Source organism: Mirounga angustirostris, unplaced genomic scaffold (assembly GCF_029215605.1).
Source record: "Mirounga angustirostris isolate CCGP_5_RB_7025 unplaced genomic scaffold, mMirAng1.0.hap1 SCAF_7, whole genome shotgun sequence".
Taxonomy (NCBI): domain Eukaryota; kingdom Metazoa; phylum Chordata; class Mammalia; order Carnivora; family Phocidae; genus Mirounga; species Mirounga angustirostris.
Window position 1 is genome coordinate 60661776 of NW_026991715.1, and position 24675 is coordinate 60686450.

Consider the following 24675-nt stretch of genomic DNA (forward strand, 5'->3'; position numbering starts at 1 on the left):
GGACCAGGGCCTTGATAAAGGATTTGATAAGCAAATAGAGTTCAGTGATAATTGTCGAAAGGTATTATGCTGTGGTATTGTAGTCTTCTGTTTGACTTTATTAAAGAACTTTCCCTGAAAAATCACAAAAGCTCCAAAATAACATCTTCCATCTGAAGGAGAAAATAGCCATTTGTTGATACATTGTTTTAATGTAATTTGACCAGTTACAATACCTTCTGGTTTTTTAGAGGTACCCTGGCCAAGTCATACTTAAATCAACCAGACTGCGCCTGGCTCACGCAAGAAGAAGAAGCACAGCCAGTCCCGTGCCCTGTGAGGACCAGTGTGCCTCTCTGCCAGGAGCGCTCCAGGTAGAAGAGAAAAGTGAAATGGTGGAGGAGGGAAGAGGGAAGCTCGCGTCATTGCAGGAAACAGAAGCCCAGAGCCTCGCACAACTTGAAGACAGTTCATTAGCACAACTTGAAGCCACTTCATTACCTCCCGGTGGTGTTACCTCTGAACTGCCGCCCGCGGTGTCTCTTCCACGTTGGAATAATACTGACCTCGAACCGGGTTCTGTTACCATAGCGCCACTCCCCCCACCTCTTCCTCCAACACCCCCTCCCCCCCCGCCGCCCCCTCCCCCTCCCCCCCCGCCGCCCCCGCTGCCTGTCGCCAAGGACCACTCCCTGGAGCCCCTGGAGAAAGGTCAGCCCGGAAGAGAGGGAAGAGAGGGGAGCGAGCCGAGGGCCGCGGAGGCCGCGAGCGCGCCGCCCGCGCAGCTCTTTGACAGTAGCCAGCTGGTCAGTGCCCGGAAGCGGCTCCGGAAGACTGCCGAAGCTCTGCAGAGGAGGAGAGGTAGGCTCCGCGGACGCCTCCCGCTCCCGCCCCTCCGCCGGGTGACGTGAGCCGAGCAAAGGCCTTTCTGCCTCATCGCGCCCTACAGAGCTTAGAACGCTTAATCTGGGGACTTTATTCGACAGCAGACAGGTTTTCACGGTCCGGCTTGGCGGAAATCCTCCCAGCCCCCATCAGCAAATGGGTATAGGCACAGGAATGTGTACCTTCTTGAGCTCCTACGGATGTTTTAAAAACTACATATTTTGAAGTGATACTTGGTCTCTCTGGTAATACGTAGGAAGTGGTTCCTTCTGTGTTTAAAATAAAATCTGATTTCAAACCTAGGAAATACAAGGAAGGTATTCACACCAGAGAAGGTAAGCCAGCTGGGCAGGACTGTCACACTAGGATGACGTTGGCAGGACCATGTAACATGTGGTCACATATTTACGGAGGGCCTTGGTGTACTCTTTGTACAAACAAGCAAGGAAGGGGACGCCTGGGTGGCTCAGTATTGGGTGTCTGCCTTCGGCTCAGGTCATGGCCCCGGGGTCCTGGGATGGAGCCCCGCAGCAGGCTCCCTGCTCAGTGGGAAGCCCGCTTCTCCCTCTCCCGCTCCCCCTGCTTGTGTTCCCTCTCTCGCTGTGTCTCTCTCTGTCAAATAAATAAATAAAATCTTAAAAAAAAAAAAAAAAAAGGAAGGATGGGGAGTAACATATACAATTTATTGCATGTCCGATAAGCCTTAATAAAGCTGTTTTTGAAAAGAACAGAATAATCCTGGTCCATAGCTTTCATTGGGAGAATATTATATAAAACAATGTGCATATTAAATTTTAATCTGAGAGACCATACTGTAAAACACTTCTTACCATAACTGGAGTAGAATTTTATATGTAAAACAACTAAATGGAAAAAAAACAGAACAGTCACTGTAGTCAGCGCACCTGGCTGGCTCAGTCGTTAGAGCTTGCAACTCTTGATCCTCAGGGGCATGAGTTTGAGCCCCCCGTTGGGGACAAAGTTTACTTAATAATAAAAAAACCTCTTTAAAAAAAGAAGAAATCACCGTAGTGAATCAAAATTAGTTCTTTAAAATTACATTTGTAACTCAATTGCTGTCTGAATTTAGATTGAGCTGGTACATTGTGGAAATCCTTTGGGAGTCTCACCCATTATATTCCCAGAGAGCACCTTCCAGCTCCCAGTCTGCTTGCTTCTCTCACATGGGAAATGATAGAAATAATAACTTGGAATTGGAGTCTGGGTGTTGTGGCTTTGTTTGTTTGTTTGTGCAAGCATAATTGGGATCCCATGTGTTTCTGGGAAACCTTCAGTCCAAACTTCATGGTCCATATTGTTTTCAGTGTTCTTGGCTAACACAGTCCTAAAGTCTAGAGGTTGCCAGCTGGACTCTAATCATGATCCTAACTGTCATTTTTCTCTTTCATTTGTAAAGTGAGCTCACCCATGGATGAGGTGCTAGCTTCCTTGAAGCGTGGTAGTTTTCATCTGAAAAAGGTTGAACAGCGAACTCTACCTCCTTTTCCTGATGAAGATGATAGTAATAATATCTTGGCACAAATCAGGAAAGGGGTAAAATTGAAGAAGGTACAGAAGGAAGTTCTGAGAGAATCCTTCACACTTCTGCCTGACACAGACCCTCTAACACGAAGCATCCATGAAGCTCTTAGAAGAATCAAAGAAGCGTCCCCTGAGTCAGAGGATGAAGAGGAAGCTTTGCCTTGCACAGACTGGGAAAACTAACAAGTAAATGGTCTTATTTTCTTTCGTAGCATCAGTAATACAGCTTTTCTATTGGATGAGGAGGTCTGTTAGATTTTATTGATGAGGTTTATTATTTATTATACAGCTCAGTTATAGCATAGACCATAGATTTATGAACTTCAGGTTTTGTGTAGTTTCTAGAAACTTAACAGTAAAGCACTTTTCAAAAATACTGTTATGTAAATGCTGTGTTTATATCCTGCTCATTAAAAATTTCTACAGTATAGCTGTAGCCCAAATAAAGAGGGTAGTCTTATCTCAGTAAAGTGACAGTCTTATTTCTTGTTTTAAAAAGAGAAAAGGCGGGATGTCTGGGTGGCTGGGTTTACGCGTCTGCCTTCAGCTCTGGTCATGATCCCAGGGTCCTGGGATCGAGTCCTGCTGAGCCTGTTTCTCCCTCTCCTGCTCCCCGCTGCTTGTGCTCTCTCTCTGACAAATAACATCTTTAAAAATAAATACAGAAAAGGTCTTTTCTGACTAAAGTATTTCAGGTACAAACTTACGTATATTGAATTTTGGTGTCTTCTTAGCTGCCTACAAAGGAATTTTCTGAGATCAGTTTAGAAAAATTATTGCATTGTCTGATTATTTAGCTTTCTAAGCTTATAAAATGAAGGTTTATCTGCATGATACAGATAAAATTGCAGCTAATATAATAAATACATAGTAAGTGTATGCATATCTTACTGAGTACACCTGTGGGTACTGGTAACACATTTGGGGTTCTTCTAAAGTAATAGAGTTTTTTACTTGACCACATTTTAGTAAGCTAATTATATAGTTCTATGGCACAAATTATGCTAAATACAGTCAGTAAAGATAGCATATGAATATAGAATTGATAGTAGTCCTAACTGAAATGTTACAACTTGTGCAAACTGTAATGCAAATATGCCCATATATTCTATTAAGTATCTTATGCTTTCTTGATGGACTGTTTCTATGGGCTTTACAACATTCACCAAAAGTTGAGGGGGCGGGAGAGAGACTGATAGCCCTGGGAAGGAAGTAGGTAAAAGAATAATAAACTTACTTGTTAGCAAAGTGAGTCTTAAACATGCCTGATCATAGAAGTACCTGGGGAGCTTATTAAAAACGCAGATTCTTGGCTTTCGCTCCCATGGATTCTGACTGAATATTCAGATCTGATGTATATGCAGGCATACATCTAGATTTTGAAGACATAAACCAAAAAAGGGTAAACTGTGTCATTAATTTTTTTATATTACTAACATGTTGAAAGATACTGTTTGGGATATATCAAATAAAATACTACTAAAAGCAATTTTACATGCTCCTTTTGGGCATGGATCCATCAGGAAAATGTAGATGTTCTTCTGCAGTGCTCTCATCCCTACCTCTCCCCATCAGCATCTGCACTAATCTGTAGCTTTAACAAAAAAGGGGGGGTGAAAAATCGCGTTCCCCTCGATAAGTGGTTTTTTAGTGCGCTCCAGCTAGCATTCAGTAGCAGCACTGTGCTGCCTGGCACTGGGCTGTTGGTATCCCTTTTTCCTCTATTGATAGAGGCCCTGAGTATCACTTTGTAGGACCCAGTGTTTTTGGCTCCCAGATTAACTTCAAACCATTTGTGCTATACCTTTGTACACTATGCTTTGTAGAAGATATAAATATATTATTGTGTGTACTCAGTATGCGACTATGTCTAGGGATTCAGGGTGTCTGACTGGGAATCTTCCACACTGTCTGCCACTTTAAGGTGCTTGTTACCTCTCCCCTTGTCTCTTGCTTGGAGCTTCTCAGTGAGCTTCTAAGCCTATGCCTAAAACTACCATCTTAGGCACTGATTGATTAGTTAACCCCACAGTTGGGCCTTCAATAAATGTTTTCGTCTTTTGGTTACAGCTGCCTGCAGTAGCCCAGTTGGGGTACATGGCCCACCAGCACTTGCTCAGACCAGCCCATCATCTCCGTTTGTTTTCACCCATCCCACCAGATCCTGCCCAACATGTAGACATGGCAGCAGCAGTTCATATGTTCAAGTGCTTGGGTGGTTATTTTTAGCTTTTGGCTGCTAATTTACCCTTAGAGCTGTGTTAAGAATATGTCCACAATTTTGAAAATTGCCTAAAAATAATTGTTTGGCTGATTATTAATACATATGCCAGCCATAAGTAATAATGTTGAGAGAAAAGTGAAGTACTCCCAGAAAACACATGAGCTGAGATATCTGCAAAGTAACGTATAAAAAACAGACTGTACCCTATGCCAGAAGCAAATCATGGACTAGTTGTAACCCCACCGATCTGAGCAGGCATTGATAAAGGGGCTATTCTCACTGCCTTGTATGTGGTCTTGGGGAATTGTTTTTGAGAGAGAGTGAGAGAGAGAGAGAGCACAAGACGGGGGAGCGGGAGAGGGAGAAGCAGACTCCCTGCTGAGCAGGGAGCCCGATGTGGGGCTCGATCCCGGGACTCCAGGATCATGACCTGAGCTGAAGGCAGTCGCTTAACCAACTGAGCCACCCAGGCGCCCTTGGGGAATTGTTTTTAAGACTGAACTTTTAGATACTTCGCTACACATGGCTAACAGGTCTGTGATTTTATTTTCTATTACAAATCCGTTTCTTGAGGATTTTAAATCATTAATTAGCTCTTCAGGAAAAAAAAGTAATTTCTCAAAACTTCATGAAATAAAAAGTGAGTATCTCCTGTTCTGCCTTGTCTTCCTTTAAAGCTCTTCTCAGTGAGGTGCCCAGGTGGCTCAGCCAGTGAAGCCTCTGCCTTCAGCTCAGGTCATGATCTTGGGTCCTGGGATCGAGCCCCACATCGGGCTCCCTGCTCGGCAGGGAGTCTGCTTCGCCCTCTCCCTCTGCTGCTCCGCCAACCACTTGGGTTCTCTCTCTGTCTCAAACAAATAGAATCTTTCAAAATAATAATAAGACTCTTCTCAGAAACAGCCATAGGTAATAGTGTCCTGGAAGGAAATTTCTAAACATAAGTAAATACATATAATTATATAGACTTTATATTTAGTTTCTAATTTCTTTTCTGTGGGTTCCTCTAAGTTAAGAAGTAACTATGATGACACTGTCTGATAGAAATACAATATGATCCACAGATGTAATTAAAACAGTTTTTATAGTCACATTGAAAAGCTAGAAAGAAACATACGAAATTGATTTCAGTAATACTTTATTTTATATGATGTATCCAAAACAGTATATTTCAACATCCCATCAGTATAAAAAATCCACGATGTAGTTTATTTTTTTTTACTGAGTCTTCGAAATCCAGTTTGTATTTTATATTTAGTAGCACATCTCAATTTGGATGCTAAGTATTCAGTGGTTAAAGTTGAAATGTTCTAGCAAAACAATAAAATTGCATTTAATGGAGAAATATTTTATACTGCTTCAGATTTTAATTTAAATCAAAAATTCACTTTCTCAGTCACATTAGCCACATTGCAAGTGCTCCAAAGCCACACGTAGCTGCAGTATCAGATAATGCAGAACTATAATAACATAAGTTAGGACTTGATTTATGTGCATGTTCCTTTTTATCTGCCAAGTAGGTTTTTCATATAAGTGCTCCTGTGCAGTGTGTAAGCCATAGATCTCGAACACAACTATTCTGGAACTTAGCTAAAACATCTCTGTGAAGACCGGTACTAATCCTGTCCTCTACATGTCAGTATAACAAAAACTCACTTTCTCATGAATTTTTAAAATATCATTTAATTCTTAATAGACTGGCAGTTTATGAGGCTGATATTTTAGATTGTATTTGGTCCTTTTTATTGTATAGTTCTGACAAAATGTTAGAGTAAAAGGAATAAAAGTGAATCTAACATATAACCTTCTAAGTGTTCAAAGTTGTATTCTAATTATTTTGTTTCCATTTTTATTGCTTGAAGAATACAAACGCATTTTTTTAAAACATGTCTCTTATATACTGTCTTTACAAATGGCCATTTGTAAGAAATACCAGTGCCAGATATTGCAAAAGTTGTGTGGGAACATATATGTGTTTACAACAACATGATACATTTAACATGACATATTTTTAAAAGACCACACTGTCTTTAATAAGTCAGTATTTTTTAATACACTGTATATTTTTGTTTGTAAACAGGTGACTCAACAGAAAGAAAAAACACCTACAGTTGAAGATCAAAGATTTTTTTGGAAAACAAAATTTTAAATGTGTGATTTCCCAACTGGATTCCGTTAGATGCAAAGTGTGTTGGCTCTGTGGTATGAAAAAATGGAAGCACAATTGGCAAGTTATCGCTTTTCCAGTCATTCCAATATTGGTGGTTAACATGAGTTTTAGATGTGCAATGCTTCTGATGCAATGAAGAAAAGGCCTTCCAGAGATGCCTGGTTTTTTAAGCACCTTCCCTTCCTTCCTGTCCACCCGTGTACATCCTTGTAGTGGCCAGTCAAGCTAGGGGTTGCTCTGAGTTGGAAGAACACCGGGTTGACAGAGACCTACTGTGAGCTGTATTGGGACTGCTTTGAAATCCATCTTTAAGTGCACTGAATAGTCCTTTGCTTGAAAACACAGAGCTTCTTCTATATCAGCTTGTATAAATAGTCGGACACTCTGAAAAAGAAGTTTATCATGATAGCTATAGGACAGGAATTGGAAAGAATCAGATGGAAACGCACTGAAAATTTCCACATTACTCATCTCCAAAGGAATTTTCATAAAGATGTTCAACATCTGAAAAGATCTATAACCATGGAGATACACTTAATGTGTTTACCACAACATGACACATTTACCATGGCATATTTTTAAAAGACCACATACTCTCACACTTTGTAAGGTTTTGAAGTAAAAATTTCCATGCTTTTAAATAGCTCTTCATAATTGTGAATTTATAATAGTTTGAATTTCATGTGCAGCTTTGTTTATGAAAAGCAATACTTTGTAACTTGATAATATTTCAGATTATTTTTAGTCCTTTTGTTTGAACGATTGCTCGATTAGTGTAATTCAATATGACTTTCCTATTGAGAATCAAAAATGAGAATTCAGTAATAGGGATGCAGATCTTAAGTCTGTTTAACATGCACCATTTAAGTTTTTCTTTTTATGCTCCACAGTGAAGTGTGCTCTACAAATATGCAGAAAGTAGACAGGCAGAAAAGCCTCCTTCGCTAGCATTTCACTATCTTCACATGTTTTGAGTGGAATTTGGGGAGAGCACCTTTATTACTGTTAGTAGACCTTTTAAAACATACGTATGTAGTTCCAGGTGCTGAGTTTGCCATAATGGCGTCCTGAAGGGCACATTTATATGAATGGAGCCATTATGAATTCTCAGCAGGAGTGTTGTGGGCTTGAATGAAGGTAGATATGGCAGACTCAGTCTGTAGTATTCTGTAGAGTGTAATTCTGCATCAGACAGATATTGGCCTTTATATGAAGGGAGTTAAGTAAGGACTGATGTACCAAAAAGAACTTTATTTCTTCTGAGACATTTCTCTGGCCTAGACCCAGAAAGCAGTCCCAGAGTAAAAGCCCTCCAATGTATATGAATTAGTTTTTCAGAAGAGAGAAAACATGCTTACACCTTTGTCACTTTAAGATGTATTTCCTTTAAAATAATTATGGAGAAAATTTTCTGTTTATTGATGAGAGTAGGAGCTTTTGCACAGTTTTTTCACAATACATTAGTTTTCTTGTTGTATTATTCCTATATCTTATCTTGGAAGGTTAAATACATATCTAGTATAGAGACTTAATTTTTATCCCACAATGGGGGAGGTGGGTGTGGAATTATCCCCGTTTCCTTCAGTAAAGCATTGAAGTGTGCTTTTCAACCAAAATAATGATTGGTTTGATTAATATAATTTGGCAAAAAAAAAAAAGTTTAAGCAAATTTGCAAACCTTAAAAAAATCATGTATCAGTTTTAAGCCTTTGGATGCTTATGAATAAGTTTGTTTTTTCATTCATTGATATTTAGAAAAATACAGGAGAACTTAACATTAAATTAACAGCAAAAGCACTAGAACTTTCATATGTCAGGAATTTGCTCCCCATTTAGTGTTACAGCTGGGATTCCATTAAAAAACAGGCTCACTTATAAATGGGTACTGTGATTTGTCTTCCAGAACCATGTTCTCGTAAGTCTGTAGTACTCTGGAGGGGGTACAGACCCCTGTGAATCCTTTTGGGGGTGCATCCAAAACTCTTGAGTACATCCCACTGTGGCACTTCATGAAGATTATCTCACTTGAAGATGATGAGTAGGTTAAAGCAAACCCTCGTTTAAAACCAGCTATACTTACTCTGCTAAATAAACTTCCTCCACCACACCTATTTTCCATCCTTAAGATTCAGATTCCTACTTGCACAGAATTACGAGTTACTGCAGATCATCCACCTTTGGAGTTCTCACAGTGTTAAAATTTCAAATAAGTACAGTCCACTTGTCCAAGATGAGATTACCAGTTGAATCCTCAAGTTAATTTTTTTCCTTATGTTAATTTTTTTTTTTTTTTAAAGATTTTATTTTATTTATTTGAGAGAGAGAGTGAGAAAGAAAGAGCATGAGAACGGGTAAGGATCAGAAGAAGCAGGCTCCCAGCTGAGCAGGGAGCCCGATGTGGGACTCGATCCCGGGACTCCAGGATCATGACCTGAGCTGTGAAGGCAGTCGCTTAACCAACTGAGCCACCCAGGTGCCCTCCTCATGTTAATTTTAATGCAGTTTGGAACCCAACAATTCTGTAAGCATGGTTAAATTCCCCCCCACCCCGGCCCTTAAAAAAAAAAGAGTGTCTTTGCTCTTAATATTAAATTCTAATATATTTAATTAAGATGGTAGTTACAGATGATCACACATTTCAAGTTCCAAACTTGCCTATACTATTTATATGGTTTAAAATATTTGGGAGTTATATCTCAATGTGTCATTTCTGTCATAAGAATACACAAACAGCTGCTTGTTTGTGCTGAATCACTTTAGAAGTTCATTTACCAATCTGGTCTCGACTAATAGATTTTAAATAGGGAAAGAGATAACTTGAGGATATTTTAAGGTTAAGATTACTGCTCACTTGAATGCCATTTTTAAATAGTTCTCCCACTTACAGTCAAAATGCTGTGTATATAACCAATGTGGTACATATAGAAAAGGTATTCCTAATCTCAAATCTGGGTGGTACTGTGGTGAGGCAGTGTGATGAAATTCCTGGCTAAAGAGGATTATAAGATGAGCAATTGTCTTGCTTACTTGATATATGTTTTATAGGTTTTGAGTTTGTGAGCTGCATAAAAACAATCATTCCCTAGTTGTTCATTGTGGAACTGAAAGATCTCTTAACGTGTATTTTTAAGCAAATTTAGATGCAGCCGTAAATGTTGACCAGGTATAGTATTTTCCAGTGGGAAAGTGGGGTTTTCCTCATTGCATGAAACCATAGGGAATTTTCTGCACTGTGATTTACTGTGTAAAATGAGGGGGCAAAAATCCTTGTTTCTACAAAGCTGAACTGTGTAGCAATTTTTGGTAACATATGGCATGGCCACTTTGCCATAAAATGTGTTAAATTCTGAGGCATACTTAGGCCATAGCCGGCACTAAGAATTAAACCTCATATCAGTGGAACAAAAATGAACAGGCAGCATCCTCTGTTTGGAATGGGACCAGTGTACAATTAACACAATTTAATTTTATACATTCCTTAAGATTCCATTTTTTAATTGCATTCATTGAGTTTGTGTATAAATTTAAGTCCGTGCCTAAGTCAGTTTAGTCTTAGCCTAAGGAAAGTTTTTTCTTCCACTAAATACAAAGTTTTGGTTTTTTTTTTTTTTTTAACCTTTATAACTTATTTAGTATGCACATCGTATCAGATACCAACCTGTAAAGTGCTATAGTAAGGGGTCCCTTAAAGACCTTATCAGGGAGTTCAGATTTCATATACATTATTACCAGGTTATTTGTAAGAAATCGTTTTGAACAGCTGTAAAACATTTAAAAACCGTGGCAGACGCATTAACATGCAGCCATTTGATAATGAGAGCAGAAACCTTAACAAGTTTTACCTAATTCTTGCACTGAATTTAAATGATAATATAAAGTTAAATGTGCATTTTAAACAGATTTTATTTCACATTTATAGCTTAGCATACAAGAAGAGCTATGCTTAGTGTTAGAGGATTGACCAGCAAGATATATTCCAGATGCAAGAGGTAAGAGAGTAGAAGCACCTTACTGTTGGAGCATATTGCATTTATTTAGTGCTACTGAACTGAATCAGTAGTTACTTCTGAATTTTGCTGCAAAGTGCTCTTTAGTTAAAGCACATAAAGAGGGATCTCTGCCTAATTGCTTTGTAAGTTGAAGCAATGGTATTTTTCATCCTATAGTCTAATTTAAAAGTTTTTCCTACAAAATGAGTTTATATTGCTGCCTAAACTATCATGTATGTAAACAGAGTTTTTGGGTTTTTTTAAGGGTGAGAGGGAATCGGGGTCCTGTATGTGTGTGCGCGTGTGTGACATGTTTGCCCCATTGGGTTATTTGGAAGATACGTTCACTCTAAAATATTCTGTTTTACCCACAAATATAAATGTGCAGCTTGGTATTTGAGGGGTTTGTTGGTTGAATTCAAATTTATAAATGTTTTTCCCCTTCCCCATTTTTATTATGCCACTGTTAAGGTGCATGTACAGAAAATACCTCGGAGGTTGACATATAATAAATATTTCATCAAGGCTATTTCACATTGAATCTCAAAGCAGTCATTTGTTTTGAGAGTTAAGGGAAAGTTTTTTGTTGGTTTTTTTAAAAGTCAGGTATAACTAAGGGTGGCTCAATTTGGGGGAGTTAAGGGTGGAGGGGAAAGACCGTGGAAAGTCATTTTTATATGTATACACAAAGGTATGGGTGTTGGTTATAGAGGTGAATTTTATCAAGGGAAGTTTGGGGGGTTTTCTTTGTTTTTTGTTTTTTGTTTTAACTTGCATGTTCTATGGTTAACTATCCAAGAGTGTAACAAGTTATTCTAGCTTTTCCCAGTACTAATTATATTGGTTTTAAGAAGTCTTCATGGTCACAAGATGGCATTTTCCCTTCAGTTGTGAACCAAGAGGGATAGAAAATACCACCCAGACAGTGACTTCTGACTTCTTTAACTTGGACAGAATCCCCACTGTCTCGTTGAGTTTCTCGTACTGTATGTCTTGCCAAGTGTGAAACCATAATACATAGTTTGAAAAATTGAAGGCTACAGATCATTTTGCATGATTAAAAGCCCATTAGGGCTACTGAAACTGACATGTTTTTTAGCCTTTCTGGTTAAGTGAAAATTACAATGGCAAACCAATTCACCATTTACTAGCTTTGTGCAATATTATAATGGTAGAAGCAAAACACTAGCACATTGTGCTTGGCTTTTAAAGAGGCTTTAACACCGTACATTAAACGGAAGTGTGCACAGTGTATTGTAAATGCCAACTCCTTGAAAATTTACAATACTTAAATATGCTCCCTTAATATTCTGAAGTATTAAAAGTACAAAGAAAAAACTAAGCAGGCATTTATAGCAATACTCTGAAATCTCCAATAATTGTTTTGACGGTTGCCTTTTGCTCTTTAGTGCAAATTTTCTGCATTGTAATTATTGTATTGCTTTGTATTTTCATGTTTTTTACACCATGACTTCAGAGTTAAGTACTTGTACAGCAAGTATTGCAATCACTTTCTCTTCTTGTACATGCAATGTAACAACATACAGTTTTGGTGCTTAACAATATTCCTTTTTTTCTTTAATAAAAGATATTTATTGAGTTAATTTCATTTTGTTTGTTTAAAATAGCAGTGATGGTAGATATTGTCACTTCATTTCAAATAGAAGGAGCACAGCAAGTTGTGAATTTGCTATAACATCATGAACAGGCTTCGGAGACTGTCTACCCTTGTACTTCTGCCTCTTCCTATTTATAATGAAGTATTTTAACAGTTGCCAAATTTATGCTAATAAAAGCCTTATTCATGTTGTCTGTGTAGCTATCCCCACATAGTTTGGCGATGTTGACTTCCAGAATTTAGAAGGTCTTTAAATGCCTTTCATTTTAGCAAGCCATCTGTGACTATTTAAATTTGAGATTATTGGCTCTACACTTAAACATAGGACTAGCTTCACCGGAACCCAGCAGCTCCCCTTATCTGATGCTGACTTGATACAGCCCCCAACATACAGGAGGCACACGTTTAAGGGCGGGTCCCAGGTGCTGCTCAGTCCCCAAGTAAGGGCTCCAGTTCCATCTCTCCCTGGGCAGTTCAAATCACTTTTGCTCCCTTAGATAACAGAATTTTTGTTTCTGATTTTTTTTATTACTGGGGCTATCTAGTTCCTGTGTGAGAAAGTTCACAGCCTGGTATTAAATAATTTATTTCTTCCTTCCCCCAAGCCATCATTTATAAAATGATGGGCTGAACACAGTGGGATTTGGTACTTTGCCAACTTCAGGATTCTGTATTAAGAAGTGAGAAATTTCTCCCAAGGGAGAAATTAATTCTATGTATTCCCTCTGCAAATAAATCTGAAACTAGCCAGAAGGCTTTGATTACTAGATGGTCTTTCTACAAGAATTTAGAGAATGGATTTAATAAGAGGAGATCTAGCCAAACTGGCAGAATATCATCTCTGAATTAAACTTAGACACAGTACTTCAGAAGAATCCTAGTACCTAGTTCACCCTTACGAAGTCAGGGTGTGGTTGGCTTAGGATAGCCTCCCTGGGTAACCTCTCTGTTGGACTAGCCATCTTTACTAAGTTAAAAAAAAAAAAACAAAACATCTCTTGGAAATCTAGGCCTGATAGAATTCCTCAGTCCTTTACAACTGTCATTCATCCTGACCTTGCTGAATTCCATAAGCTGGATGAAAACCTCATGAGTTCTTTGCTACAGGAAGCTGTTTGGGAGAGGTTTAGAATTCTTTGGTGCAAAAATACCAACATTCCATCACATTCTGACAGTGAAGTTTGATCTTACTTCCCAAGCACTCTGTCCCTCTGCCAAGTTACTACATTCATACCCTTTCCATAGAGACCCTACAACTTTGTTGCTCATCAAAAACTTTGTTCCTTGCTGTTAGCATTTTCTCCAGCTCTCTCCACCAATAATCTTGCCTATTCACAAGATCCTCTTGCTTACCAGTTGCGCGCTCTCCTGTTTCTCTGAAGTTGGCAGCCAATTGCTTAATGTCTAACAGGGTGATGACCCATTCTTCCCCGAGTTCATACTGGGTCTATCCTCTAATCACAGCCGCCTCCTACTTCTTGCCCTCCTTCCTCCTTCGTGCCTCCCTCTATCCACTCTCGGCTGTTGCTGTGAATGACTCCATAGAGCCAGGCCATTAAGCATCTCTGATCTCATGTTCGTCCCTGTCATTAATTCCAGTGGCCAGGCTTGCAGTGCAGCCAGTATGGTCCTAGACTTCCTGCCTCCACACTGGCTAGGGTAAACATGCACCGATGTACAAGGCTTTCTGTGAGCAGACTCTGGTCTCCTTTCTTAAGCCTTTAGCTGTAGTATCTCCATTTCACATGCTCATCTCATGCCTTTCCACCTGCGCACGTGTCTGCCTAAAATGCTTTTCTGTCGACACCATCTAAATTCCGTCCATTGAATGTTAATTTGGAAAGCACATGGGCAATCATGACCCCCTCTCTCCCCCGGTGTGTCAACATCCTTAGAACACTGGAATTAGGGGAATAAGAAAGTTAAGATGTAAGAGGAATTACATAATCTGATTTAATCATGATTCTATAAATGTTATCATTTGAGGCAGAGCGAGAAATAAAAGGGTTTAGGTATTAAATTGTCCAGCAGCTTTGGTTTAACCCCTCCATCATTCCCCACAGCAACTTCAACTTCACTCTTAACCCTGTAAGATCCAAGTGCTCAGCTTTAATTTTAGACGGTCTTGAAAAGAGCTCATTCTAGGCTATAACTAGACCCGAGTCTCCTGTGTTGAGATGTGCTAGAGAAATTCAATAAAAATTTTCAAGAAGTATAAAAACAAAGTATCAAAGACACCAAGATGTAAATTCAAATAAAGTCAGTTACAGACGGTAAGTAATTATGGTTAGTCACAGGGCTAACAGGCAGTGTAGATGGAGGAAACTTGGTCCCCACACCACAGTTTTTGCAAGGAGAGTCAGGAACATCTTTATCCCCACACAATATATGCCTACACAGTTACCTGTCTCACTTCCAGTGATGTCTCCAAGCTGCAGAAGCTGGGACTCTTACTCAGCCTCAGCAACCTTTTTTTTTTTTTTTTTTTAAGATTTATTAGAGCACGCACAAGTTGGGGGAGGAGCAGAGGGAGGAAGAATCCGTAAGCTGATGTCCCCCCTGAGCACAGGGCTCTGTCCCAGGACCCCTAGATCACGACCTGAGCTGAAATCAAGTCGGACGCTCAACTGACCGAGCCACCCAGGTACCCCCGCAGCAACTTCTTTCTTTCTTCAGCTTCTGGAGCTACAACATTCCCAGTGACTGGCCAGTTCAAGTTCTTTCAACCCTCAGTAAATGTCTTGCTATATCAACCTGATCTGGAGGCCCTTTATATTGAAATATTAAAAATTGCTTTAATCAAATTAATAATACTTTAATCAAGTCATTGCAAGTCTATGAATATGGATTTTGAAGAAAAGCCTTAACAGCAATTAAACCCACTGGCCAGTTTCTGTTGGAATAGTTTACTACCACGAACAATTAGTTATCCCCAAGGGTGCTGAACACCTCCCATCAACAGACGCTTTGTGTATGTCATCAGTGATGATGAAAGACTGGCAAACTACAAGAAACCTTACGTTGTTTGTAATCCTTTTTTAATGGAAAGAATGAAGTCTGGCAGGAATCAATCATATAGTTACTCCTAAAACTTCTTATGAAAGATTTAGAACAATATAAACCCTACTCTGAATTTTTTTAAATTTTGTGTGTGTGGTACAGTGTGTGAATATACACTTAAGCTAGAAGAATAAATTAACATCATTAAGGGACTTGGGAGAAGAGTAAGAAGACAGGCAGAAACTTAATGCCTGTAGCCATCATGGGCATATCGTGACATAATCTTATTCAAAATTACATTATGAAAAAGCCATACTATGGTTCTGCGGTGGAAGTAGTCCAGTTGGCATCAACATCCTAGACATGTTGTAGGCCAAAATAATCTTTTTCATGCTTAAAGACCAAAACCTTTGGGATTTTTGAGTAAATGTACAAGTATTCTAGGAGTTCAGATCTACTTAAAATTATTTGGTCTTGGGGCACCTGGGTGGCTCAGTCGGTTAAGCATCTGCCTTCGGCTCAGGTCAAGATCCCAGGGTCCTGGGATTGAGACCCACATTGGGATCCCTGCTCAGGGGGGAGTCTGCTTCTCCCTCTTCCTCCCCCTGCTTGTTCTCTCTCTCTCAAATAAATAAAATCTTTAAAAAAAAATTATTTGGTCTTCCCTGTAGGCCGCTTTGTGACCTACCTCTTTTCAGAAATAGGGTGGCCTTCCTGGGCAAGTATACAGTCAATTCCACAATTTTTGAAACAATGTTAACTCTATTGCCTCTTCTGTCAGCACTTCCAAGGACCATCATAAAGTGCAACCATAAGTTTACTGTGGCCCAGCACTTGCTCTAAAAGGTTTTCTAATGTCAACTATAAATTTCTCTGATGTTACCTAAGCTTTGGTATTACATAATGTTGAATCATCAGAAGGCAACACCTCGACGTATTACCTCACCAACTCCGGCAATGCATTCACTACGTTAGATACAAGCACGATGACTTTATACTTCAGCTTTCAGGGATGGGTGAGGTGTAGAAATAAATACCTATTTCTGGTCTTTCTTCATGACTCTTTTCCTAGTTAGTCTCACTCTTTCCCATGGCTTTAAATGACATCTGTTATGATGATTCCCAATTAGGTTTTTTTCTGGCCTGTACCTCTTCTCAGGACACTAGATCTTGATGTATTCAACTGCCTGATGGTCTCTTCATTTGGATGCCCCAAGCATATCTCTAACATAACATGTCCAAAATGGTGCCCTGGACCCACCCATCGAAACCCAAGCCCAACCTTTCCCAGGTTTGCCCATCTTCCACAGTTCATCCTGTTCTGTAATTAGGAACGTGCAAGTTCTCCTTGCTGCCTTTCTCACCCTCACCCTCCACATCCAATTCTCCAAGTTCTATGAAGCCTAGGTCCACTTTATATCTGGCATCCTTCCATTGCTTTCTCTGTCCCTTACTACCCTTATCTTTATCAGACAACCACCTCTCAACTAGACTACTGCACTGGCCTCCTAAATGATCCTTCCATTGCCACTCTTGTCTCTTTCCAACTTACTCTCCACCCACAAAGTGGTGAGATCACATCTCTCTCCTGCACAAAACCCTCCAGTTGCTTTCCATTACACTTAGAATGAAATCTCAAGTCTGCTTATGGTCTGCCTCCAAGGCTGGATGTGATTTGACCCTTCCTACCAGGCCCATGGCTTACTGAGCTCTAGCCATATGTATAATCTCTTACCTTAGGACCTATGCGAACTATCCTCTTTCTAGAATTGTTCTCCCTCTCTTTTTTAGTATGACCAACTTATCTGTCTCCTCTAAGTTCTTATATTGAAGTCCTAACCCTCAGAATGTGGAGATACGTTCTTTACACCAGTAATCAAGTTAAAGTAAGGTCATTAGAGTGGGCCTAATCCACTATGACTAGTATCTTTATAAATGGGATAATTTAGATACGAACATGCATAGAGGGAAGGTAATGTGGAGAGACATACAGTAAAGATGGCCATCTACAAGCCGAGGAGAGAGGCCTGGACAGAAAGCTCAAGGTCCTCAGAAGGAACCAACCCTGCTGACACCTTGATTTTGGACTTCTAGCATCGGAAGATTGTGAGACAATAAATTTCTTTTGGTTAAACCCCCTGTCTGTAGTACTTTGTTACAGCAGTCCTAGGAAACGATACATCATCCTTCAGGTTCCCACTTGAGGTATCATCTCCTCAGGAGGACTTCCCACCCTTCCTTGAGTAGATCCCACCTTGGGCTCCATCAGAGTCATGCTAATCAGATAATTCACCGATTCCCCCTACATCTGCTAGCACCCATGCAGTTAGAGTTATATAACTAGTTCTGACCAATGAGATGGAAGAAGCAGTAATAAGCGTCACTTTCAGCCTGATGCAGTGAAAAGTCCATAAAAATCGCTCCAATATTTCTCTTTTCTAGTGGCAAACAGAGAAGTCTCATACACTACAAGAAAACGGAACCTCCTTTGAGACTGAAGAAGACAAGGATTCCCTTTGTCACAACTTCCTTTTGCTACTGTGTCAGAGGTACTAACACTGCAGTTAGGCAGGAAAAAGAAAAGGTGAAGGATGGAAAGAAAGAAAAAAATGACATTGTTTGGCAGGTACTACGGTTATGTATGTAGAAAACCCAAAACTATCCATTGAATTAAGACAGCTTTCGTAAGAATTGCTTGATAACATTCAGTATTTTATTATCAACAGAATTCCTATATACTAGTATCAAGCAGCTAAAAATTAAGTTTATAAAAACTATCATTGTTTAAAAACTTGAGAAGTCAAGGAAAAGAAGACAGACAATGCAGTAGAAAACTGGGCATGAGACCTGAGTAGGCAGTTAATTCACCGAAGAGATTCAGATGGTTGATGTGGTCTACCTCAATAGCAAGAAGGAGAACACTACACCAAAATAAGATACCAGTGCATCCTCAAGAATGGTTACAATTTGAAAGACTGACCGTTTCCAGTGTTCACAAAAATACAGAAAAGGACTTTCAGACACTACTAGTAGGGGTATACTGCTATTTTGTAATAGGTACAACTATTTTGGAAGATTGCTAAGCATCATCTACAAAAGTCACGTCTGTGCTCACCCTGTGACACTCGGCTAAAATATGCACACTTCAGTCCGGAGACCTACACACGAATGCTTAGAGCAGCATTCTCCATCATAGCCAACAACCAGAATAACCCAAATGTCCATCTACGGATAAATGGACAAACTGTGGTATATTCCTAAAATGCAGTACAGTAAAGTGCAGGAGAACAATAAAAATGAATACAGCTCTACAGACCAGTTTGCATGAATCTCACTGACAAAGTTGAGCAACAGAGGCCAAAAAGAATATGTGATTCCAGTCATAGTAAGTTAAAAAACAGGCAAAACTAAACCATAGTGTTTAGGATATTTAGGTAATAAAACTAAAAAAAAAAAAAAAAAAAAAAAGCAAAGTGATGATTGCCATAAAAATGATGATAATGGTTTTGAGGGGCTTTGAGGCTTCTATTTCTTGACAAGGGTGTGGTTAGGTGGGGCTCTCTTTACAATAATTCAGTGAGCTATACATTTATGTTTATGTATTTTTCTAAGTATTACATTTCACCATAAAGATTTTTTAAAAACACTAATATAGTTCTTTTATTAGAATTCTAGAAATTGCTTCTAGAATTCAGCTGCCAAAAACTTTTCTCTGCAAAGTAATTTGCATGCTTGCTCTACAAAACAATGAACAATATAATCTAACATTTCACTTTTTTTCATTAGTTGCCAGGAAATCAGAGCAAATTTAGTGCTCCAATGGAAAAAACAACTCATCTCAAATTTCTGGTCTACACTGTTCTTTGCTCCTTTTAATTTGCTGTGTGTGTCTGTGTATGTGTGAAACTCTCCTTCTTGGTGTTTTAATATTGTGAGTTTCCTTTGAGGAAGTAGATGGGAAGAGCTTTAAAATGTTCATTAAATAAAAAGATGTTGCAACATAGTATGGCATAGTGGTTAACTGCAAGGACTCGAGACATCTGGTAGAGCTGTGTGAATTTGGACAAATTACTTCTCTGTGCTTCAGTTTGTTAGTCTGTAAAATGGAGACAATGTCTACTTCATATGGTTGTTACATGGATTAAATAGAAGAGTGCCTCACATATGTACATGTTAGCTATTATTATTCTCCCGAAGTATGTTGCCAAAATTTCTCAGAAAGAACCACAAAGATTTGAGTGATTTAGAAGCAAGAACATCTGAGATTAGAATAGATTGCTCCTGGACAATCTAAAAAGCAGCGATGATCATATCTATTTCCTTCATTAATAGAACATAATTTCATTCGCATGTCAAAATGAATATGCAATAGGCAACATATTATATTAACAATGGAAAAAAACCTTACCTTCATGTTTACTTTTTGTAGAGAGAATTGGGTGCAACTGAAAAAATGCAGAATTTCTATTTTCTGACGTTCTGCAGAAATGCAATCCTAAAGAATCAAAATATCCAAAAATATAAAGAATACAAAGAACTTTCAGTTAAATATGGTGGATTGAAACATGCTTTTATTGCCAAATCCTCCTAAATCCCTAACATGGCAGTAAAGGAATAAAAACAAAAGAGAAAATTATGGGCAAAAAATGTCAGTGACTGCAAGATGCACAGGAAGTAATGATTTAACAGTGGAGGGAGCTGACCTGAGAGTCTGCAGTTTGTACTGACAAGTGTGCCAAGGGCTGAGGGGCCTGGCACTTGGAGGTACTGTGTTCCCTGCAAGGTGGGGATGAGGTATAAGGGTGCAAAGGAGAGAGGTGAAAAGTCTCCCAACAGAAACAACAGATCCCCCACCTCCCTGGACCTTCCTTTCCCATTTCAAGACACTAGAGGTTTATTCTCTGGAATAAACAAGCCAGAGAAGATCTGGACTCTAAGAGCAGGTACAAGAGGAAGGCAAGGGGAATGGTGAACACTATATGGTTAAGTTACAATCTACCTTCGAAACCCGGAGGGCCCTGGCTGCTTTCTCCTGCCTGGTTCTGAGATGGGCCTTGGCTGGGCATCTACACCTCCCAGAGGAGTCTGAAAGATCCCTCTCTGGAGAAACTAAATGGCCGCAGAGAAAAGACCATCCCACGTTGATATTTGTATGTGGGGAGGGATGGAGAGTTACCAAATGACAAAGCAGGCCTCCCACCCAATCAACGTACCCGCAAAGCCACCCGCCAGCCAGCCTTCCTCCCTCCCTCACCCCAGAGCCTCCAGGGTTTCACCGTAGGATGTGAACAGACTGCTTAGAATCACAATGAAGTCTCCACACGATGAAGAAAGACCAAAAAACAAACTAAAGAAGGTAATTCTTGGAAAACAGACAAGAGACTAGGAGGGAAAAATTACTTCTATCAGAAAAAAGAAGGTGAAATACTACATCTATAAAACAAGAATGTATCACAATAAAAAGGAATATTCTGAGAACGGTGAATGACACTTAGAGACAAAAACTATGACAGCTGACACTACAAATTCAATACATGGTTTAAAAGATAGAGGCCAGGAACTCTTTGAGTCAAATAAACGGCTGAGATGAACAATAGAAAATATAATTAGAGGATTAATTCGGCTAATCCAATATCTGATTGATGCTGGGAGTAGAAAGAAGTGGAGAGGAGCAAAAAAAAAAAAAAGTGGAGAGGAGCAAATTATTTAAAAAAACAATACAAGAAACTTACTCCTTTGTTTACTACAGATTGAGCTGGGTTTTCTTTCATGTACAAGAGAAGGATTCTCAGATGGTCCTGTGAGGAGTGTGCCAGCCAGATGAGGACTCAGAAACGCTCCCAGCATGGGTGACATGGAGGTTACTACGCAATTCTGGTGCAGCAGGCAGGGCTGAAGCCAGAGTGGAGAAGTCTGAAGAGCAAACGGAAAGTTAGGAAGTGGAGCTAATTTGTGAGTACACAATTTTTTCAGAGTTTTTTGGTGAAAAAGAAAAAATAACTCTGAGGATTAAAGGTGAACTTGTTTTTTTTGTTTGTTTTTGTTTTTTTAAAGATTTTATTTATTTGACAGAGAGAGACACAGCGAGAGAGGGAACACAAGCAGAGGGAGTGGGAGAGGGAGAAGCAGGCTTCCTGCCAAGCAGGGAGCCCGATGTGGGGCTTGATCCCAGGACCCTGGGATCATGACCTGAGCCGAAGGCAGACGCTTAACAACTGAGCCACCCAGGCACCCCTAAAGGTGAACCTCTTTAAAGGTAAGAGACACTAGGGGCACCTGGGGGTGGCTCAGTCAGTCAGGCGTCTGACTCTTGGTTTTGGCTCAGGTCATGATCTCAGGGTTGTGAGATCGAGCCCCACGTCAGGCTCTGTGCTGGGCGTTGAGCCTGCTTGAGACTCTCTCTCTCTCTCCCTCTACCCCTACCCCTGTCCGAAAGAGTGAGAGAGAGAGAAAGAGAAAAAAGAAGGGGAGGGGAGAGGAGGGGAGGGGACACACTAGAGCATGCTGGTATGCTAATTAAAGAAGAGTAAATAAATGGGGCGTCCGGGTGGCTCAGGTGGTTAACCATCTGATTCTCAATCTCAGCTCAAGTCATGATCTCAGGGTCCTGAGTTCAAGCCCTGCACTGGGCTTCATGCTGGGTGTGGAGACTGCTTAAAAAAAAAGTTAAAAATAGTAAAGAAAAAATAAAAGTGACTTGAAATAGCAGTCCTATCCACCTGCTTCTTAGGTAAGCAAAAGGCTACCTTTATAACTAATAAAGAGAAAATGGAGGAGAAAATTAATTATCCAGTTCAGGTGCCCCAAACACCTTTGACCTCAATGATAGGAATGATTTCAAATCAAAGGATTAGAGGAGGTGAAGCAGAGAATATTCGTTCAAAGACCCACCTCAATTCTGCCTGGTTATCTAATACACGTGAAGAAAGCTACAGATCTATTCTGGTCATTACTGGGTTTCCTAGAAAACGTTTCCGTTCTTCTCCCACAGTGTTTTCAGTGATTTCTTGCATCATTAGTACAATGATCGGCACAGTCCACATTTAAGGTCAGTTACTTTCATTATCCACTTGCCCAACGAGTCATTTTGTCATTTAGCAGGATTTACTACATGCTGATGATGTGTCCTTGTGGACATACAGGTATCTGCAATGTGAGGGGGTGGAAATAGGTTGCAAGAAGACCAAGTCTCTGCCCTCACAGTGCTCAGGAGTGGGAGGTGTTGGACACCAGTGTGGCTCGTCCACGCTGCCCAGCGTGTCTGAAACACACCAGGTTTTCGCTGCAGTCATGATACAGCATGCCCCCCCCCTCCCCGGGGCAAGACAAAGTGGCACAGAAAATAATGCCATTGGGAAGGGCGATCTCACCACCGTCGCCACCTCTGGGAAGGGTATCGTGTGGTCATCTGGGAGCCCCTCACAGAGGCAGGGAATGCTGATGCGGCTTCTTCAGCTTAGGGGGATTCTAACAACCTGACGTCTTCTTCCTGAAGTTTCCATCCTAGCCATTCGGCCGCATTCTGCCATTTCTACTCTGGGCAGTCGGGGTGAAGAACAAAACCTGTCTCCAGCATAGCAAGCGATCCAAATCAAGACCACTGCTAAGTTACACAGCGGACACATCTCTGTCTCCCCCAGAGCGGCGCCAGCATCAAGGGACTGTCCGGATGGCGCTGGGACTCGCAGCCGCCCGCACCCCCCTGCTGCCCAGGCACTGACGGGCACGATGCGAGAGCAGAAGGCTGGGCCTGCCAAACTGGAATATCTAGAGCTGTGCTGGACTGTTCGTGGAGCTTTGATATGGGCTGCTTCATTGGAAGAATCTGATTCAACTTCAAGAATCTGCTGTTGGGGCGCCTGGGTGGCTCAGTTGGTTAAGCAACTGCCTTCGGCTCAGGTCATGATCGTGGAGTCCCTGGATCGAGTCCCGCATCGGGCTCTCCGCTCGGCGGGGAGTCTGCTTCTCCCTCTGACCCTCCTCCCTCTCATGCTCTCTCTCTCTCTCTCTCAATAAATAAATAAAAATCTTAAAAAAAAAAAAAAAAGAATCTGCTGTTGTAGAGGAAGAAATGAAACAGGACAAAACCAGAGAGGGAGACAAATCATAAAAGACTCTTAATCTCAGGAAACAAACTAAAGGTTGCTGGAGGGGAAGGCAGTGAGAAGAGGGGGTAACTGGGGGATGGACATGGGGGGGGTATGTGCTATGGTGAGCGCTGTGAATTGTGTAAGACTGATGAATCACAGACCTGTACCCCTGAAACAAACATTATGTGTTAACAAAAAAAAACTAAAAAGTTAATTAAATAAAATTTAACTACCTTCCAAAAAAACAATCTGCTGTTGTGATGAATATTCCCTCTGTATAAAATATCTGCTATTTAAATAGCCATCAAGGGAAAATATATGAAGAGTGAAAGGAGCAATAATGACCAAGACGCATTTTCCAGCCACAATGTTCCTACCGAAGAAACTATTTTATTTTACTTTTATAAATGCAAATAAGAATGGAAATTTAACACGGTCATTTCCACCATGGAACAGGCTTTTGTTACTGCTGCCAAGTTCTACAATAATCATAAATGCCTCTCATTCATTCCCAAGCTGAGGTCTGATCCTTACGTTTCCTCACATTAGGTCAGAAGTGACATTCTGCCGCCTTTCTTGGAGCTACAACCCAACCATTTTACAGTTTTCATTTTTAAAAATAGTGCAGGAAGCTACGTGCTTGGGTTTAGGACCTAGCTTTTGACAGCCAGAGATCTCGAGCTGCACTTCCTCAGCGAGTCCTGAGCCGGCATAATAGGAAGCCAAGAGAACTTGGAAGACAGTGACTGGTAGCCCTGCTCTGGCTGTGTCAGCTTGTACCAGTCACTTACCTTCTCTGGGCCGAAGCTTCTTCCTTTGGGAAGTTGGCCAGGACAGTCTCTGAGGTTCTTTACAAATCTCACATCCCATGACTCTGTATGTAGAGCCAACTAAAATATGTCGCTCCTAGTGGCCCATAAAGGAAGAATGTGGCCTACAGCTTCCTAGTTTCAAAAAAGTAGAGTGGAATCTCCCCACTTTAGTCAGAGTGAAGGAAAATTGGTTTTAAGATGCCTGACATGCAAAAAGACAGGAAACTGCCCGCCACCAAGCCCTTGCTTGCCTTTGTTTCCTGAGCCAGCTATTCTCAGGAATCCACAGAAAGCTGGAGAAAGAGAGTGAGCAAAGCTCAACCAGCCCAGGACCCCGCTTAGTCCCCAAGGCAGTCCTTTTTCTGCGGT

At 40.4% G+C, this 24675-nt stretch overlaps 1 protein-coding gene across 3 annotated transcripts in view; it reads left to right on the plus strand.

Moving 5' to 3' along the window:
- JMY (junction mediating and regulatory protein, p53 cofactor) overlaps positions 1 to 21541 on the plus strand; it is a 110104-nt gene extending 88563 nt beyond the window's left edge. For 2 of the 3 annotated variants that reach the window (XM_045897198.3, XM_054512577.2), the window contains 3 exons: positions 231 to 840; positions 2282 to 2592; positions 6708 to 12390. In XM_045897198.3, coding sequence (XP_045753154.1) covers positions 231 to 840; positions 2282 to 2589 — 918 coding nt within the window. In that variant the 3' untranslated portion in view covers positions 2590 to 2592; positions 6708 to 12390. Of the gene's footprint in view, positions 1 to 230; positions 841 to 2281; positions 2593 to 6707; positions 12391 to 14895; positions 15049 to 17846; positions 17954 to 21153 lie in introns of those variants that run through there. The other variant, XR_010413106.1, reaches the window with a different exon arrangement.
- Positions 21542 to 24675: the final 3134 nt, after the last annotated feature.